The 20,657-nt window shown below is 37.6% G+C and overlaps 1 protein-coding gene across 1 annotated transcript in view; it reads left to right on the top strand.

Moving 5' to 3' along the window:
• The window catches only part of BTLA (B and T lymphocyte associated), a 31,990-nt gene extending 19,269 nt beyond the window's left edge, over positions 1–12,721 (top strand). Inside the window, exons 3-6 of the mRNA XM_081075123.1 lie at positions 4,275–4,310; positions 5,480–5,620; positions 7,126–7,172; positions 10,397–12,721. Of these exons, the coding sequence (XP_080931249.1) occupies positions 4,275–4,310; positions 5,480–5,620; positions 7,126–7,172; positions 10,397–10,672 (500 nt within the window). The 3' untranslated portion in view covers positions 10,673–12,721. The remainder of the gene's footprint in view (positions 1–4,274; positions 4,311–5,479; positions 5,621–7,125; positions 7,173–10,396) is intronic.
• Positions 12,722–20,657: the final 7,936 nt, after the last annotated feature.

Below are 20,657 nucleotides of genomic sequence, written 5' to 3'. Positions count from 1 at the left end.
TCATGATCGTGGATTTGTCAATTGTTTTTTAGATTGATATCAAAAGCATAAGCAACAAAAGAAAAAATAGATAACTTGTATTTATCAAAACTAGAAACTTTTCTGCATCAAAGGACACTATCAAGAAAGTGAAAAGACAACATAAAGAATGTGAGAAAATATTTACAAATCATATATCTGAGAAGGGACAAGTGCCTAGAATAAAGAATTCTTACAACTCTACTACGAACAGACAATTCTTAAAAATAGGCAAAAGATTTGAACAGACATTTCTTCAAAGAAGATATGTACAAGTAAATGGCCAGTAAGCACATGCTCAGTGTCAGTAGGCATCAGGGAAATGCAAATCAAAACTATGATAATACTACTTCACAGTCTAGAATTTAAAAAAAATAATAAAGTAAGTGCTGGCAAGGGTGTGAACAAATCAAAACCTTTATACATTGGCAGTGGAAATGTAAAATGGTGTGGCTACTTTGGAAAACAGTCTGGTGGTTCTTGAAAAGGTTAAACATAGTTGCCACAGACACAGCAATTCCATTTTTAGGTAATTACTCAAGGGAAATGAAAATATATGTCCATAAAAACTTGGACATGAATGTTTATAGCAGTACTATTCACAACAACCAAAAAATGGAAACAATCCAAATATCCATCAACTGATAAATGGATAAAGGAAATGTGGTAAATCATAAAATGGAATAATATTCTATTATTCAGTCATAAGATGGAATGAAGTACTAATATATTCTGCAGCGCAGATGAGCCCCAAAAACATTATGCTAAGTAAAAGAAGGCAGATACAAAAGATCACATATTGCATGATTCTGTTTATATGAAATACCTAAAATAGGTAAATCCATAGAGTAGAAAGTGATTAATGGTTGCCAGGGACTGGGAAAAAGGGAGAATGGGGAGTGACACTTAACGGGTATGCAGTTTCTTTTTGGGGTGATGAAATGTTCTAAAACTTGATAGTGGTGATGGTTGCACAACACTGTGAATACCTTCAATGCCACTGAATTGTTCACTTTAAATGATTAAAATAGTAATTTTTGCTTTATATTCATTTTAACACGTAAAATATATTTGGATCAAAGAATATTACCCTTTAATTATAAGAAATGAGATGGTGTTTTTTTGGTGGCCCATACACTGACCTTGAAGCTTATTGCAAAAGAGATTTCAAAAAGATATGGTACATGTCTGAAATCTACATGCAGTCTCACACAGTTACTTGTTTTATGGCTACCATCCACTTGACTGCTTACATTGTGTGTGTGTGTATGTGTGTGTGTGTGTGTTTAATTAATTTATTACTTTTTATGCACAGTTTGGAGTCAGTCTTTAAATTCTCTTAAAGTAGTCCAATGAAGGAATTCACTTAAAATTCCTCTAAAATTCTTTAAATCACTCTTAAATTCCTTAAAGCAGGAGAATGAGGGAATACATAGTATTCTGTCTGGTGTTAACTCAATTCTCTGGAATGAAGTACAGAACTGTAGAAGGAATTAATGGTAGAGTTGGAGACTCTGCTTTTGCAAATTTGGGGTCAAACTCAATGCTGGTTTCCTGTGATCATCCGTGCACTGGTTTATAAATCTCTTTAGAATGGAAGCTGTGTTTTAAACATGTTTGCTTCTCTACAAATAGATGGCGTAGTGTCTGGCGCATAGTGGGTGCTCAATAAATATTTCTTTGTAAATGAATTAAATAACAATCTATGTGAAGTAAAAAAAATGCCTTTAACAACTTGGAAATGCCTATATTGAGGATGTATGGAATGAATGCTTTCTGGAAAGAACTGCATTATTAATTCACATAATGAGATAAAATATTGAGTTTTTAAAGAATTAATAATACTTTTTACCTGACAAAATAAATGATAAAAATGGGCAAAACTTGCAAAAACATTATTTCCAGGACAACATTAATTATGCTATTAAATATAAAATAATTAAGTACTACTAGATAATTTATATAACATATGTGCATTTAATGTATAATAAAATTAAATGTAGTGACATCAAATTCACCTCCCTTGAAAGAGAGCCTTCTTGTGTAATGCAGCCTTTCTTCATGGGAACCAATCCACTTCTGTATCAGAAGGAGGAATTTAGTCAAATAACTTCCCATATTTGGGTCCTACCATGACCACTATAGATGGTGGTACAGTTTGTAAAACGGGTGTTCTAAGGATCAAGTGGAGGCTGAAATTAAGATTAATAATCTCTCCCTTATGGAACGGGGGTGGCGGGCCGCTAACTTCAGTGGAAAGGGAGGCAGCAGTCCCTTTTAACCCCTGTGCCCTGAGGGGATGTGCTTATTGGGCTCAGACTGGGACATAGGGTGTGAAGGATGAAGTGGTCTGAAGGAAAGTCCAAGAACTGAGTAGGACACCTTAAAGGCCTTTTAAGTTTCTCTTTGATGATTTCTACTCTCTCAGTTCCTGGCGTTCCTTCCTTTGTTGTCACTCCCTTTCTTATCACTTTGTTAATACTTCTGATCCCTATTGGGAATTCTCCAGGACTTTGCTTTGGCCTTCTACTCTTATCTGTCAATAACTTTCCGCTGTGATTTCCTCCCTCCTACAGCTTTTGGTGAGCATCTCAGACTTTCATTACAATTGATTGTATGGACTCCTTGTCTTTAGTGTTTTCCAAATCTGGTCCATTTCAGCCAAAAATCTTCCTGATACACTTCATGTTCCTAATAGGCTTCATTTGTAATGTCACTCTTTTATTGAGTCCCCTGCAGAGCATCTCCAGTGCTTATAACATTAGGCTCATGTTTTGTCAACCAGCATTCAAGACCTTCCATAGTTCATCCCCACTTACCTTTCTGGATTGTTTCTGGATTCCACATAGAAATTCTCACCTCCAGCCTAACAGCCCTTCTTGCCATTGCCATGTCTTCAGCACGTCCTTCTTATGCTGTTCTCACCACTCATGAGGCATTCATTCATCTGCCTCCACCTATCAAAATTCTACACCCCCCCACCCCCCGTCAAGCCCAGTGCACTTTTCAAGTTCTTAATGAAGACTTCTATGTTCACCCTTGGGGGAGTGATTTCTCTTTTCTAGCAATTTTTATGCCATTTAAGTTCTGTGCCTCTCAATTACCACACAGTTCCTTGTACTGTAGTCATGTGTGGAAATGTGTTTATTCCCATCAGGGATTTCACTGTCCTGGGAAGCAGGCACTGTGTAATAGTTCTCTAGGTCTTCTCTGCTTCCCTCACTAAAGACAATTGAATTGTTTAGGAATTGGCTTTGAACTGGGTGTGTATTTTCCGTTCATGAAGTGATGAAAACAAACAACAGGGAAAGGATCAAAGAAAAATTCCTTCTCTTTCATTCCTGGGCGTATTCCGTGAGCTAAGTATGAGGTGAGGAGAAAAATATACTCTGAAAATATATTTAAAGACCACCCTTTTCGTAAATACATTCTGGAGATGTGATTAAAAAAAATTCATTTTTTCCCTTTAAAATATCTTTCTTAGGGGGTATTGGAATTTTCCTACAGTTGTATCTGACTCTCATTTGCTTTTTACATTCAAGTTAAGAATTATCTACATAAGAACAGGCATGTGGAGCATGGACACTTTTAAGAAAGCAATATTCTTCCAGAATGAACAAATGCACTTTGCAAAGCAAAGTCTCAGAGGAAAAGTTGACTGAGATGGGAACAAGTCACTGGAACATACAATGGCCTGCAATTCCATCCTCCCCAATCTGGCTTTGGTCAGTTCCTGATTTGGAAGTTCACAGACAAGTGGTCATTGTTTTAGCAGGAAAGTGAGGGTGGTACAAGTAGGCAGGAAATAAGAGGCACAGTCTTCGGTTTCAGAATGAGTACCCAGAATATCATCAAAAGCGTCCTTTCATTTTGGCCTTCCACATTCACTTGGAATACCTGCTGAATGTGTGTCTTGTTATTCTAGGTACCAGAAGATGTCATACAGGCTATATTGTGTCCTTATGCTTAAGGAATGGGAAAGAGGGAATCAAAGCAGACAGATGAAGGTTGTGTTGTATTTACACAGTCTTTTTTGAGCCTCAGAATAAATCCAAGAATTTACTTTATGTGCATGATCTCCAAGTTATCTACAAATCACTCAAATTGCCTTTTGCTGGATTATTGGATTCTCTGTTAATGTGCAAATAAATGCAGGAGTCCTCTCAGTACTAGCTTTGATTTTGGACATAACTGAGTATACACTTGCATTGTTTTCACAACCAAATTCAGTATCTATCTATGTTTTTCTATTTCAGAACGCACTCAAAATTATTCCGAACATCCTCTAATAAGTAAGTATCAAGCTAGTCAAATAAAATTAAGGAAACTAGATTATTTGATGGTGGGAGAAATAATAAAAGTTGGATTTCCTTGAGTGGGTTTGTTTGTATTAGGTTATCTGTTGTGGGAAATTTAGTTCCTATTCCTATCCATACCCCTCCCCCAAACAGCTGTGTCTGTCACCCGTGGCAATGACTTGGCTGCTTGCCCAATCTAAATAGCAGCTGCAGCATGAACAATACAACATGTGTTACCACTCTGAATTTCCAAACCACTTTATGCCCAGCTCCAGTAACTCCTGATCACCTTTACCCCAAAATCAAGCATATGGAGAAGCTAATATGTAACTATGCTAATATATTTAGAAACAAAGCTTTGCTACATAAAAAAATTCAACCCCAGTACAAAATTAAAGATATATGATGCATTCTGATAGTTTCTATTCTGTGTATTGTTTCATTTTTTGATATTATTTGTGATCTATCAAATTGTTTCATGACCCACAAATAAGTTGCAACCTACATTGGACAAACAAGGCCTTGATGCATGGCAATATTGATCAAAAGTAATGAGCATCAGCTATATGCCCAGCAAACCATATTTGGAAATACCAAAGATATATGGAATTATCAAAAATATTTGGTATTTGGAGATACCAAAGAGTTATGAGAAAATGAAAAAGCATTGTGTTCAAGGAACTTGAATTTAGTATCAGAAACATTTGGCTTAAGTCCAAACTGCCACTCACTAGCTGTCTGACCTTGGGCAAGTCTTGCAACAATAATACTCTTCTCAAGGCACAGGACTAGATAAAAATAACGGCTTCATTACTTTTCTTAAGTGATAAATACGAGAGTTAAATAAGACAATGTGAATGAAAGGCCTTGGTGAAGTGCTTTCTGAGAGTTTTATAGTTATTGTTTTACAGGGGATTTACCCTAGCAGAATAAGAATTTTTGGAAAAGATAAATTATAACCCAGAGCCACCCACACATGCTCAGCTATAAAGAGGAGGGTGAGAGTACTGAGAACTGGGGTTCTTAGGGAAGGCCTACTGGAAGGGAAATGGAGGCATCAGCTAGAAATCTCCTTCATTCAAGTTCGAACAATGTAGAAGGTGTTGGGGATCGTACTATATCTCAAATTTCCTAATTGTCTTTAGCATTGACTAACATTTCAGATACAGCCAGTGCCCCAGGACCAGCCTCCATGGAAAATATGGGGGGCAGACGATGGATCCTTTATAGCTTGATTCCTTTGGGAGGATTGCCTCTACTCATTACCTGTTTCTACCTATTCTGCTGCCTGAGAAGGCACCAAGGTGGGTTCCATTTTCCCTCTGCTGCTCTGTGCCACACATTTGGGTTCAATTACTAGGACTGACATATTTTTAGTTGTTTCCTGTTGTTTTCTTTCCCAATATTCTGCAATAAACCAAGGATAGTGATTTCCTGGGGGATAACTCATCCTTCCACCAAAAAGCCAAATGGATTAATTCTAGTCATGGTGAGGCATGCTCACCACAGCATAGTGAGCCAGCCAAGAATTGTGGTAAGGAGGGAAGATTACTGGGGCTTACTCATTCTGCTTGCATCAGTCTTAGGTTTGTGTGAAAAGCTCTTCTAAACTTCAAAGGTGTTGAAAGGGAGGTTGAAATAATCTCTCAGATTAACATGTCTGATTTGAGTTAGTTTGGCACATTCTCTTTTTCACAGGCACACCATTGTCAGTCATACATACCATTGTCTAAATGAAGATCCAATGTCCTCAGAAGAAATTCATATGCTTGTACTTTCTGTTGCCATTATAAACACATGCTTAAACTGAACCCTCACCCAACAATAATACATTTGAAAAATGTGGGTTTTGCCATAATGGGTGAAGTATGATATTTTAAAAACAATTCCCTTTTGCTTTTGTAAGAATTCCTTCAATGTCATGAGGAAATACTTAAACACAGTGAGAGACGGATGTATGGAGAACTGATCTATCTCTGGTCAAAACCACCGCAATTCTCTCTTTCTCTCTTTCTCTTTCTTCCTCCCATCCCTTTCCGCACAATCGTAGCCACAGTGTAGCTATAAACGCTAAGCTAAACAGAGAAACTCTTATTTTTGCCATGAGAGAAATCTGTGTCTGGGCAAAAGTACTTCTGGTGTTTTGTGGTGAGAACATCCCAAAACCCAGAAACTTCTCAGAATACTGAGGGGAATCTTCTGTAACCTCAACTTCACATCTGCAACTCCAAGGATCTTTCCATGGTTTCTCTCCAGATTTCACCACCTTTCCTGATGCTGTTGGAACTTCTCGCAGAACTTCAGAAAGAGAGTCAGCGATAAATCCTTTGATTTACCACATCCAAAGGGAACTGGGCAGTAATAGAGCCTGGCTATGTAGGTGACAGGCCAGCAGTGCGTCAGGCATTGAGTATAGAATGTCCCCGGAACAAGGAATTCCAGCCTTTATAAGTCGAGTACCAGATCCTGCCCTTTCCCCTGGAATATGCCAGAGGCATCTCTAGAGTGAGAGGGGAAGAACCAGCGAACAAAATGGGCAGCATGAGTTCTCACAAACTGATGTGCGTGTGCCACGCTAGTCACAGCAAATAAAGAAGCCGGAACTAATACTAAGTCTGTCACTGGCATGCAAGTGGGAGGGTGTGAGTGGAGGGGCATTCCACCTCTGCTCCAGGGACTGAAGTTCAACCTAGCAATATGATTCCAGAGCCCATATTCTTACCATAACCCTAATTTACAGCAACTTGTAGAAGAATTTTGTGTGGTCCTTTACTCCCTTTGGTTTCTTATTTTTCTTTTTGAATTCCAGGGAAACAAAAGAAGTCTTCAGATACAGAAGAAAGGGAAATTAACCTGGTATGTTTAATATATCTGTTAAAACGGATACAATCTATGTTATCTTACTATTTATACATTTTTTAAAAATGTAATTCTCTTCAATACTGACCATATGCCAGGCACTGTTCTAAGTGCTATATATATTGACTTATTTTTTAAAATGTGTTTTTTTACATTCACCTCCATCTGCAGCAAAGATTCTTTAGGATTAACAAGTCTCAAAATAAGTGGTCCTTTAGAAGAGCATGGGTGGCAGTGTAGACTCTAGGCAGAAAACCCAGACTGAGCCGCATAACCTTGGCACTACTCTTGGCCTGTTATGTGACTTCAGGCTATTCATTTATTCTTACAAAAATACCTTACAGTCTTTCTGGAAGACAGTTGAGAGTTAATGAAAGAATGAACCATAAATAACCATAAAATGGGGTGTGAATCGCACAAGCAGATAAAGAAGCATGATCACAGACCTAGTTACTATATGCAAAAGTGAGTGCCTCATAACCTGAGTGGGCTCATCAAGACCTCCCAGAGGAGAGGATATTTTGGAGGCAGTGCCATTTTCCTACAAGTTCTTGGAATATAACCTCAGTCCTTTCTTTTGAGTTCCTTTGTGTATAAATATTGGGACTCAAAAATGAATACATCATGAGGCAATATATTTCTGAAAATTTTTTTCATGAAACTCTAATTGAAAACAAATACTAGGGCAGCCAGTTGGCTCAGTTGGTTAGAGTGCAGTGCTCACAACACCAAGGTCGCCAGTTTGATTCCCACATGGACCAATGAGCTGCGCCCTCCACAATTAGATTGAATAAAAAACAACTTGACTTAGAGCTGAGCTATGCCCCCCCACAACTAGATCGAAAACGACAACTTGACATGGAGCTGATGGGTCCTGGAAAAACACACTGTTCCCCAATATTCCCCAACAAAAAACTAAAAATGTAAACAAAAACAAATACTATAGTCATAATTGAGGTACTGCAAAGGAACGTGTGTGTGTTTCAGTAAACCAGATTGAGATAAAGATGTTTGAAAGTTTCAGAAATGCCAGACAGATATAGCCAATAATTCTACATATAATATTAAATAGCACTCCTTGCCAGCATTCCTTACCAGTTGCCTAATTTTAAATCAAATCAAATACATTCAACTTAATAAACGGGTATTAAGTTTTTAGTAAGCATCAGTAGGCATCATTGTGATGTGTGCTAAGGCTTTGTTTCCTCAGGAGGGAAATTTTCTTAAACATTATTTTCTTTCTTCCTATAGTGAACAATAACAGCAAACTACATACTGTTACAAACAGGCCTAGAAGCTATGAAACCATTTAAAACAATAATCTAAATAATTTACTGATAAAGTAAAGCCCAGGTTGGTTAAAATGTAGTCATATTTCTTCCTGTATAAACTGGGCAAATTATTTATGATTTGAACTTGAATTCAAGAGAAGTTTTTCTGTGCAAACAATTATTTGGGAATTTTGTTTTAAGATGTTCATGTCTTTCACAGGAATTCACAGTTTTGACTTATCAAACATTTCATAAAATAAAGAGATGCCATATTAGGTCTTTGAGACTAAAGATTTCTTAAGAAAGAACTTGTATGAGAACCATGGAACAGAAATTCAAAGTAGAGAAAAGAACTGGTAAAAATATAAAGTCAAATTTCTCATCTTATTCCATCTTAGTCCTTTGAGAGTATAAAAGTGTTTGTATACTAAAAACCACTGAATTGTACAGTTAAAAAAGTGAATTTTAAGGTATGCAAATTAAACCTCAATACATATATTTTTTAAATGTTTTGTAAACTGTAAAGTGCCAGACATACATAGAATAGGACAGCTGCTTTGGTGTTTGTCATCTCTTCCCACCCCAGCACGGTGCACTGGCCTTGCGACACCCACCCACTTGGATGAGGTGCCCACAGGATAGGATCAGCCACAGAGCATCGTATTTTCTTTCACCCCATTCATTCTAACACAGTTTCCCATGGAAACAAGCCATCTCTTGGGAAGGAGCCAGGCAACTGAATTGGCAGACTTACACTGATTGAAAAGTACGACAGGGATCTTGTTGATCTATTGAGGATTTATGGCTACTTACTGGGTCACTTAACAGTCTTCTTTAGTGCTCCTCCAGAGACTTTAATCAGGCTTCTTTAAGCAGAGGCTGGGCCACTGTCCGTCTGAGCCAAGAGGCAGGGAAGTTTAAAGTCTGTCTCAGTCACCCAGCCTTAGTGGTATTTTCTGGGCAGTCACCTCATCAGAGGGAGGCAGTGTACTCAGCACTTGATACCTCATTTCTCAGGATAGGGCCAGACATGCTGTGTGGTAGAACTCTACTAAGGAGGAGAAATAGGCATACTACTGCAAACATCACAATAAGAACAGCAAGGACCAGGTGAGGCATGGAGACTATCAAAGACTGTGGACCTGATAACTTAAAGAAATTAGGCCAAACTTCGAGAATATACATCTGCAAAACTGGAATTTAAAAAACTGAAAATAACAGTGCTTAACCTTAATACAACATCTCCATTTTTACCAGCTGGTCCCCAGGTTTAATTAGGAATTGTGAACAAGTAGCTGAAAAGAGTGACAAACATCGGGGCCGATTTTACTTTTAGTATCCATAACTTGATCTCTTTTTCAGATGCTTTAAGATATTTGACTCTATTTGGAAGTGTACAAATTTTCTTGTGATAGAAATAATAATGAGAATGTTTTAAAACTTTTTTTTGCCCCCCCCCCCAAAAAAAATGAACATCAATTTTCCAATTCCAGGTCTCAGATCACAATATATCTTTTTTTTTTTTTTTTTTTTTTACAATATATCTTAAATAACTCATAATATTTATTCTTTCTGCCCTCCTAGAGGGTATTTGTTCTGCTTTATCTTTCGTGTTTTTTTCCTAAACTGTGTTAATATTATCCATTATGTTGTAAGTCGCCTGAAATTCTTGTGGGATATTTTATGCTTTTCTCAGAAATTTGGGCTGTGCTTTTCATCTTAAAGAGGGATTGAAAAGTTTTCTATGACCTCAAAAGTGACCAATAATAAAGCAAAAAATAACTATTATAAAGCACAAAAAGTGGACGTCAACAGCATATATGAGGAAAAGTTGATTATTTCTCTTCACATATAATGACTCAATTTAGCCGACACTCACAGTTTGCTAATGAATATGCACTACCACATCTTTAAATGGTAATGAAAGCAATCTTTTTTTTTCTCTTAAAGGTTGATGTTCCCCAGCCCTTTCAGAGTCAGCAAACTGAAGTGGGCACCAGGCAAAATTCCCAAACACTAACATCAGAAACTAGAATTTATGATAATGAACCCTGGTTTGGGGTCCAGGAAGAGTCTTGGGTTTATTCTAACCCCAGTCTTAAGGAAAACAAACAAGCCATTGTTTATGCTTCACTGAATCACTCCGTCATTGGAATGAACCCAAGACAGGCAAGAAACATAGAAGAAGCACCTACAGAATATGCTGCCATATGCGTGAGGAATTAAACCTGGTTCTGATCTCTCACCAGTGATCATTGGATGATCATCATGTCAGCACCATTATTTGATACCAACAGAATGTCAATGACCTGAGAAGTTAAGGAGGTTCATGTTGGTGCTTGGGTCTTAACTGTCCATAAAACAAATGACTAAAATTTCTCCCAGAAACTTCTCTGGGAGTCTTTTATATTATAGCCATGAACAACAAAATCTTCTCTCTAATACTGAGTGATATCACAAATAGAAGAGTAGTAGAACATTTAAACTTAGCTACATTTTACCCAACATACAAACTCAGTATTTTCTTTGGAGCTATCAGAAGCACACGTAGGAAAGAGAGACATGTGTTTCCGGATCAGTTCACTACACATTCTTGAAAAAGAATGTCCCTATTTGACTAACTAACCATAAATATAGTAATGATAGTATATTTCTTTCCAGTCAATCTTTGATAATAAGAAATTTTCCTCTGTCAATCTAATATTGGGTTTTCTTAAATGTAAAAGAGAGATAATTTTAGAATTGATGCTATAAGACAAGAATGGAAAGAATAAATCGTGCAATAAAGATGTGGAATATGCTAACTGGGTGTGGGTAGATGTTCCCCACACTGGGCAAACAGATGCTTGTATCTACCCTGTTAGACTGCCAAGCAAATAGATGTAGTAATGGAGCAATTAATCTATAGTACATTTATGAACAAAGTGATAACTCAGTGTTTGGGTTACATAGACTAATGTATAGGAATTGACGTAATGCTGCTGAATTAATATACGAGTGGGTGTCTGAATAAACATAAAACTCAGCAAGAGTAGTTATCATTAGGCGAATGTGGATTGATGGCTTAAACTGCTTCACGGTTGAGCCAATGGGAAAATAAAAGCACCATTAATGGAAAGGAGAAAAGTCCAGAGTATTCTGTTGGCCAACATGGGTCAACATATGTCTATTCACCACATCTGTATCTTACTGTTCTTCTTAATAAGGAATCAGGGCAAATCATACATAATGAATTAGCACAGTTTGATCATCATTTGTTTTAACCATATGAGGTTGCAGCCACTTAAAAGTATAGCAAGAAGATATGGCTTCATTTTCTGAATTTCCAAAGAACTTGAATCTAATTATTTAAAAAATAGCCTACCGCTTTTTTCAACGGCTTGAGGCTATTAGGTGTCTCAGGTGCTGCTACTGACTAATGCAATAGACCTCATACAAAGTGCATAGCAAAGGTTAGGATCCATTTGAACAAATATATGAGCTGCTGCACAAATGAATGTGGGGTGTGTGTGTGTGTGTGTGTGTGTGTGTGTATTAGTGTATAGAAGGAAGGGTAGGTGACTGACAGAAACGGTAAAAGAAAAACTGACAAAATTGACATACCATTTCAGTTTGCTAAAGAAACTAAAAATTCTAGAGTAAATGAGTCATTAAAGAAAATGTATGAAAATCATGTATGAAATTATGGGGATAGAAGTATGACAGCCCATAAAAGTTTTTTCCCAAAAAGACAAAACAAATTTTGTGGCAGAGCCTTTCTTACAAACACGGGCATTAAGATTTTGCCCCTTAGATTGGGGTTGCAGGTATTGTTTTAGAGTTATTGTTATCTAGCAGTATGATATCATTATTCCTAGGATTTGGAGCAACCAGTACTATGTTTCTTTTTCAGCCAAGCTGCATTTATGGGAAGCTAATGTACAAAAAATACATTAAGGCAGCTACTGGTGGTGTTCTTAAAAATAGAAACAGGAAGTATGGGGAGGATACATTTAGCTGTCCTTATCAGATAAACACACAAAGCTGAACAGTTCCTTCAAAATTTTTCTTGAATTAAAACAAAACAAATGTCTGTCTACTGTTGAGAATATCCTTAGCATGCCTTACAGTAAAGATAATGTTGATAACGATTTCATCTCTGTAAATGATTTATACTTATATTTGTACAATGCTGCCAAAATTACAAATCATTTATGTTTTTATTCCTTCTTAATTAAAAATGTCAGAATTATATCTGTATTTCACAAATAAATCTATTTCAGTATTGTTATCGGGAAGGATGTTTACTTCCGCTCTTTGTCTTCTTGTAGGAAAGAATCAGTCGAGAGACAGAGTTTCTGCAGCATAGGACAGCAAGCAGTTTATTAGTAAAAGCATGTACACCCTGAGACATGGAGCGGGCTGACCCAAGAGAGGGAAGCAGCCTCTCCTCACACTGTGTGAGGGTTTTTATCTCTACGGGGAGAATTGTCCCCGCCCCTCCGCCCCCAACCCCAGTACCTCTCATTCTCCCAGCTGGCACGCTTCAGACTCCCTTCTTGTTCCCAAGGTTGTCTGAGCTCATTGCAATGGCCCTGAGAAGCGCAGTGTTTCTGATAAGCAGGATGGTTTCTTTCTCTCTCTAGCTTCTAACAACACATCCCTTTGATTTAGAAGCATTTATGAACCTGGAATCCTGCTGGGCTAATAAGGCACTGGTGCCCTACGTCAGGGCAGCTGCAAGGGACTTGATCTAAGTAGGAGCAGCAGCGGCAAGGGGCTTTCTAACCGGGTTAGGTCTCTCCTTCTGCTCATTTCTATCTATTTACCTACCCTATCAGTATTATTTGTATGGCCTATGTCATTAATGAAATATAAGAAAAAGAATATGTAGATAGTTTAATGATTTTCTGCGAATTTTAAGTTTGTTAATTATTACCAATAAGAAGGTAAAGTTATTAAAACTTATCTGGAATCAATTTGGTATTGGCTTTTGTACCAGAAAGTGTGTGAAATTAAATAGAAGAGTGATTTTCAAATCTTACGGCACATAAAAAAAACTTGAAGAACTTGCTAAACTTTGGATTACCAACTCTCAGCACTAAGTTCTGATGCAGAAGATCCAAGATAAGGCTCTATAATATTCACCATTTAAAGACAGCCCAGATAATTTTGATATAGCTTTCCCAGTGCAGAGGTTTGGATGGATGTTGGACAAGAGCAAGATGCTGGTGATACCGGACCCTATCTACAGCAATGACCCCAATAAAAGGCTTTTTGGAGGGGACAGCAAGAAGAGCCTCAGAAGGGGATCCCTGTCACTGACTGTCACTCATTGTCTCCCATTAGCACTTAGTTAATCATTTGTGGAAAATGGTCCTGCCTGTTGGAGGAGGTAATGTATTGCTGGTGCATTTCCATCTAGAGTTGGTGTGACCATCCAGACAGTGGGCCAGTGGTCTAATCTCCTATCCTTATACCCAAACACATGTACACACACACACACACACACACACACACATCTATTTTGCCCACCAGTGAAGACTTTCTAGGCCTCAGAATTGGTTCTCTGGCCTGGTCGTATTTATCAGTCTATATATATACTTTTTAAAAGAGCGGTTTTAGGTTCAGCAAAGCTGAGTAGAAAGTATAGAGAATTTCCATATGCCTCCTGCCCCCACTCATGCCTCCTCCCCATCATCAATTTCCTGTACCAGAGTGGTTACAATCATGAACTAACACTGAAACATTATTATCAACCAAAGTCTACGATTTACATTAGAATTTACTCTTGCTGTATTCTATGGGTTTTGACAAATGTATAGTGACATGTATCCTTTATCACAATCATATACAGAAAGTTTCACTGCCCTAAAAATCTCCTGCGCTCCACCTACTATTTATCCTTCCCTCTCCCCAAGCTCCTGGCACCCACTGATCCTTTTACTGTCTCCATAGTTTTTCCTTTTCCAGAAAGTCATAGAGTTGGAACCATACAGTATGTAGCCTTTTTAGGTTCTACAGTTTATGTATCCAATAACCTACTGAAGTACATCTTGGTTGTTTCCAAGTGTTGGCAAATTATGACTAAAGCTATAATTATCTGTGTACAGGTTTTTCTGTAGATATCATTTTTCAACTCATTTGAGCAAATACCAAGGAACATGATTATTGGATCATGTGGTAAGAGTCTGTTTAGTTTTATAATAAACTGCCAAACTGTCTTCCAAAGTGGCTGTACCATTTTGCTTTCCCATCAGCAATGAATGATGGGTTTCTGTTGCTCCACATACTAACCAGCACTTGGTATTGTCAGTGTTTCAATTTGTCCATTCTAATAGGTGTGTGGTGTTTTCTCATTATCTTAATTTTCAATTTCCTAAGGACATACGATGTTGATCATCTTTTCATATGTTTATTTGCTACCTGTGTACCTTCATGGTAAGATATGTGTTAAGGTATTTGGCCCATTTTTTAATCGGGTTGTGTGTTTTCTTATTATTGAATTTTAAGAGTTCTTTGCATAGTTTGAATAAGAATCCTTTATCAAATATGTCCTTTGCAAATATTTTCTCCCAGTTGTAGCTTGTCTTCCCATTCTATTAAGGGTCATATCATTTGTAGCAATGATTTGTTATTATGTCTGCTGCCAACATTAGACTGTAGGCTTCTTATGGGCAAAGATTATATCCCATTCCTCTTTAGGTGCTTTGCCCAGTGCTTGGCCCATGGTAGAATTAAATAATGTTTCAAGAATGAATGATTGTGTTTCTGAAGTGAGTCGTCTATTTCCTTGCTATTCAAAGGATGGCCCTCAAATAAATCGCATGGGCACCCCCTGGCAGTTGCTAGAAATGTAGAATCTCACGCTGTGCTGCTAAATAACAATCTGCATTTTCACAAGATCCCTCAAGAGATTTGTGAAGCTGTACTCCCCTTAGCCTTTATTACCCCACATCACCCCAGTGCGAGTCGGGTGTGGCAGGAAGCCAAGTCATTCATTTGGAAAGTTCTATTTTAGGCAGGAACAGAAAGGGCCTCACCACTCAACCCAGAGAGTAAAAATGACAAGTAAGAAAGAAAACATTACCCGTTTACAGAAGACTTGCGCTGAACTTGAGAACACAGGAATTGAAAATCCTGTGCTAGAAATCAAGATACAGTTTCAAAAGCAAGTTCTGGGGATCGATCTTTAAAATCAGGCCCTATTCTGAAATTAGTCAGGGTAAACATTCCATGGGAATCACTTTATCTGCAAACAATCTATGACCACATACTGGGCACCGACAACTTTGATAAGTTCTGAGGTGACGTGGTTGAGAAAGATTCCATTCTTGCCTTTCATTGTTTACAGTGTAGATGAAGAGGTAGAAACTAAACAAAAAATTACTGATGGTTGAATTCTATCATGGAGATAGGTGCAAAGTGCTATGAAAATGCCATGATGTATGCTCCTTTCCCTGTAAGCACCATTTATAGTCACTTTATTAGAATCTGCGGTCCTGAGACATTGTTTGGGGTTTTTGAGGGAACCTAATTGATCAGAGCCTTTGTCTTTACAGGTTCTTAATCATTTGAAAAATAAAAGAGTCAAGAGTAGAGAACATATTAATAGGAAAGTTGAATTGGCAAGCATTGTTTAGATCCAAAGACAAAATTAGTTTCCTGCCAATCTCTCCACCTAAACACTTGACTTTGGGACCCACTAATAGGAAGAATTAGGTCTAAAGAGAGATACCCAACCAGACATGTGGGAGATGTCAGTCTGCCTAAAATCTATGTAACTACAAATGAATGAGAGCCAGGGATGTTATGACAACTTCTTATTGCAACACCAACTAAAGGAACACTGGAGAAAGATTTGAGCTGTCTGAACCCTATAATATACACAAGAAGGCTCTACGATGTCTTAGATCTGTCTGCCGAAATTGAGTTAGCAATGTTGGATTAAGCCCTGTGTAAGAGTGGTAATGCTCTGAATGCTCAGTTATAAGTCCGGGGCCATCAGTAGAACAAAGGGATCAGTACTAGGCAGGGATCTGAAACTACATTGAAAAGAATAGTACACATGATGATGTCAAAAACAGATCATGAAATGGTCATCAGGGTAAATATGTATAGGAGAATACAAAAATGAGCAGGCTATAATCAAGAGGTCTATAAGCAAAATAACAGTGACCAGAGATTAGGCATGAGGTATAGGAAACTAGCATAAGGCCCAACAACATGAATGGACGTGGATTCTGAGCCAATTGTATTTGAATGCAGGAGTCTGTAACATTACTACTCAGGCCTGACTCCAGAGTGGGAAAAATAGTGGGTGTAAAATAGAAGGTAAGACAGATATAGAAGATATAAAGAAAATAGAAGATAAAGACAGATATGCAGACTTGTCTGGAGAAGGGAATTGAGCCTAGAAAACCTGCAGGTTGCTACAGCAGCAACAGTGATAGGAGGAGATAATGGGGTTAGGCAGACCTGAGATTTCTCATCACAGCTCCACCTCCCTTTCCCTTTAGAAGTATCAGTGTGTTGGAAAAACCAATGACAAACAGTGATGAAGCCAACGAACGGAGAGCTCCAGAGAATCAGGAGTAAAATCATTGGACCAAAATTTCAGTTAAGGGTAAGACCCACATCTCATAAGTTTAAAAACCACTTTGGGGAAATCAGAGGATATCCCACTTGCTAAAAACCACATATCATATAATACGTCCTAGTTTTAACCTCTTTTGGTGACAAGTCTTTTTAAAATATGCTGACTTCGTGGTATATGATTCTACAGGAGGCCAGAAGAACCTCACAATTCAAACATTTTGTTGTTTTCTTTTTTTTGGTAAAATACACTGCCCTATTCTGCATTGTAAATATCTTTAGTATCTTACAACATCTCAGAAACTTCAAAAATGGCATCAGTTGTAGATATAACATATCTACACACATACATGTACACATATGTAAGAATAGGCACAGACAAATAAATGTGTGTGTGTTTGTGTGTGTGTGATCTTACTTAAAAAATAAAAACTAAAATTAGGTCAAAAACTTCGAGCCTTTATGAATGGGATTAGTGCCTTATAAAAGAGACCTCACAGAGATCACTAGCCCCTTCTACCGTGTGAACATACAAGAGGGAGTCTGCACCCTGAAGACCGCCCTCACCCAGCCATGCTGGCTCCCTGATGTTGGACTTCCAGCCTCCAGAACCGAGAGAAATACAAGTTTGTTGCTTAGTACCCCCATGTTTATGGTATGTTGTTACAGCAGTCTGACTAGACTAAGACGAGGAGGTTTCATATAAAACTCTTCTCCCCGTAAAAGTTTATACATTCAACAACAGGAAATAACATGTCTCTCTTTCATAAACCATGTGAAAAAAGTGATTATATTCCCACTCTCAGGATGGAAAGAACAGCACAGGGAATATAGTCCCTGGGGTAGTAACAACTATATATGATGTTAGAGGGGTAGTAAATTGGAGGGTTATTACTTTGTGAAGGATGTAAATGTCTAATTATGACGTTGCTTTGTATACCTGAAACAAATAAAAATTTTAAAAAACTTTTAAAAAGTAAAAAAAAAAGAGAAATGAAAAATGATCATTTAAAAGAGTTGTATTTTGTAAGCCTAGATAGAAAATAAAATCATTCTCATAGCCATTAGATTTAGGCTGTTGTAGGAATCTGGCCAGAGCCCTTGACTGGGCCTCTTTACATTAATATCTATCAGCATGTTCAGCCAGGGTTGGTAAAAGAAAGTGGCTCCATGGGTATAAACTGCCATCCATCGTACATTTAGTGTTCCTTCTGGGGCACATGTGGGAGGGAATGGATTAGCCTAAATCTGATGGCTAAATATATCAGAGGGATGTAATTGAAGGATTGGACCTCAAAAAACATAATGCCTCAACTTCCAAAAGGATGATCTTCAGAGATTGAACTTGGCTTCACCTGGTGGAAATGCCTGGGGGTTGCTTTATACCAATTGTTTGTATATGATGAGTGGGTGGGCAGATAAGTTAGAGGCTGCAGAGAAGTCAGGCAGTAGAGGGGACCAGGAGAGTCTTAAGTCTACCAGGAGAGTCTTAAGTCTACTCCTGGTTCACAACTCCAACAGCAAAGTTTCCTTCTCAATCTGGTTGATTTCTCTCTCAGACTGGGCAGGATCAGCTACAGCGGTGTGCGGAGAAAGGGCTATCTGGAGGCCTGGAATGCAGAAATTCTGTCAGGGGAAACACTCTGTTGTCCCACGTTTACTGCAACTATGTCTGAGTGATTTATTGCCATATTAACAGTTAAGGTTTTTTGACAGCTCTGTTGACTGAGAGAAAGCTCCATGAGCTACGAAAATGTTTACAACAAACAAAACTGGCTGAAGTAGAATTTAAATTCCAGCTTTTCCCAAGTGGCCCTTTTGGTTCTGCTGTTCCACACACAGCCCTAGGCTGCACAGGTCCTAGAGCATCAGAGGGTCCCCTGGGTCATCGGGTCTCAGAGGAATAGGAGGGTTAAGCTGTGAGGTCTCAGGGATTCAGTCACATGGGGGCTTGATTCAGTTTTCAAAATGGCCAATCCCAACCCCAAACCACAGCAGGACATTTGCCTGTGCTATCTCTCTTTCAAAGTTAGTTTGATTTATCTCGTTTTCATGGTGTGTTTTTTTTTTAATTCTTATTAAATTTATTGGGATGACATTGGTTAGTAAAATTATATAGGTTTCAAGTGTAGAATTCTATAATACATCTCCTTCCATCACCATATATTTGACTTCACCCTCTTTTCCTACCCCCCTCCTCCCTTATTCTTGGGTAACCACTGAACTGTTGTCTGTATCTAGGAGTTTTTGTTTGTTGGTCTTCACTCTTTTATCAAGGTTGTGACTTTCAGTGTCCATCACTTTTTAAAATACCCTTGGGTTTATAAAAAACCAAACAGAGCTGACCTCAAGCCCTCTTTGAAGTGGTTCATCATCACACCTCACTCAACCACATCCCCAGAGTACCACAGTGATAGAAATCAGAAAATAAGTGAAAGTTTGACCAACTTATACCAAATAAAGACTTGGTAAATTTTGGGCCAGCTACCAAACCATATGATTAAATTTTAATTAATGGATCAGATTTACTAATACTATCAACCACTATGTTTACAATATATGGATAATGAAGAGATATTAATTATTGTCATTGTTCTTATCGAGATTTGGGTAATGTTGCTACCAATCTATGAATACCAAAACGCCATTCCAGCATTTCTAATGGTATGTATGAGTCAACACTTTTTGACAGATGGGATTTTGTGGTTTATATATAATAGGAACAGCATTTCTAAGATATCCTTGGATAATTAAATTATAATTAAAATTCATATGCATATATGTATTGTATATATATATATACATATATATATATATATATACACATATACATACATATACATATACATATATATCATCTTATAGATCCCATTTTGGATTAGAAGCTGCCATTCCATATTGACATTTTGAGGGTTTCATGTGCATCAGTTAAAAAACAAATCACTTTGGCTCTTGAACACAGTTTATTGCTAAAAAGAAAAACTCTCAATTTTGCTACTTCATTTCTGAAGCTGAAAGACTAAAAATCCATGATTTTTCTAAAGTTCTACTCAACTATAGTGCATGTCAATAACCCTAAAAACTATTCTGTCAATTATATAAATTGGTTTACTTTCACTTCTCATTCTTTCAGTCAAAGAAGAATTTAAGTATTGTTTATTTTTCCAAAGGATTTGTTTTTGTCTTATCTGGAATCTCATTGATTGCTTATTTCCTGGCTTTCCCCTTTTCCCTTGTTGTTTGAGAATCAAGCCATAATTAGAACTCAATCTGCCCTAATAATCCCGAGGGAGTGAAAATAAGGTAAAACAAACAAACTTGAAAACTGAAACTGCTCTCATGAATTATGATGACTATTTACCAGAAAAGAAGCGATCACTTCCTGGGAAACTTAAAAATATTCTAGGATCCCCACAATCCCCACAATAATGGTGACTTTTTTTTTGCCAATGATTAACTGAATCCTGAAAACATTTCCTCAGTGCTATATACATTCATTTATGCCACAAAAGTATACTGGCTTTCAAGTGGGAATAAAGTAGGAAGATGTCTAGGACATGCCCTCTACATTTAAGAAAGTTAGAGTCCAAGAAAGGAAAGATGTGGAGATAAGAGTACAACAGCATTAGAGGCACAG

The sequence above is a fragment of the Rhinolophus hipposideros genome (assembly GCF_964194185.1).
Source record: "Rhinolophus hipposideros genome assembly, chromosome: 2".
NCBI lineage: Eukaryota > Metazoa > Chordata > Mammalia > Chiroptera > Rhinolophidae > Rhinolophus > Rhinolophus hipposideros.
This window is presented reverse-complemented; position numbering and strand designations above follow the sequence as displayed.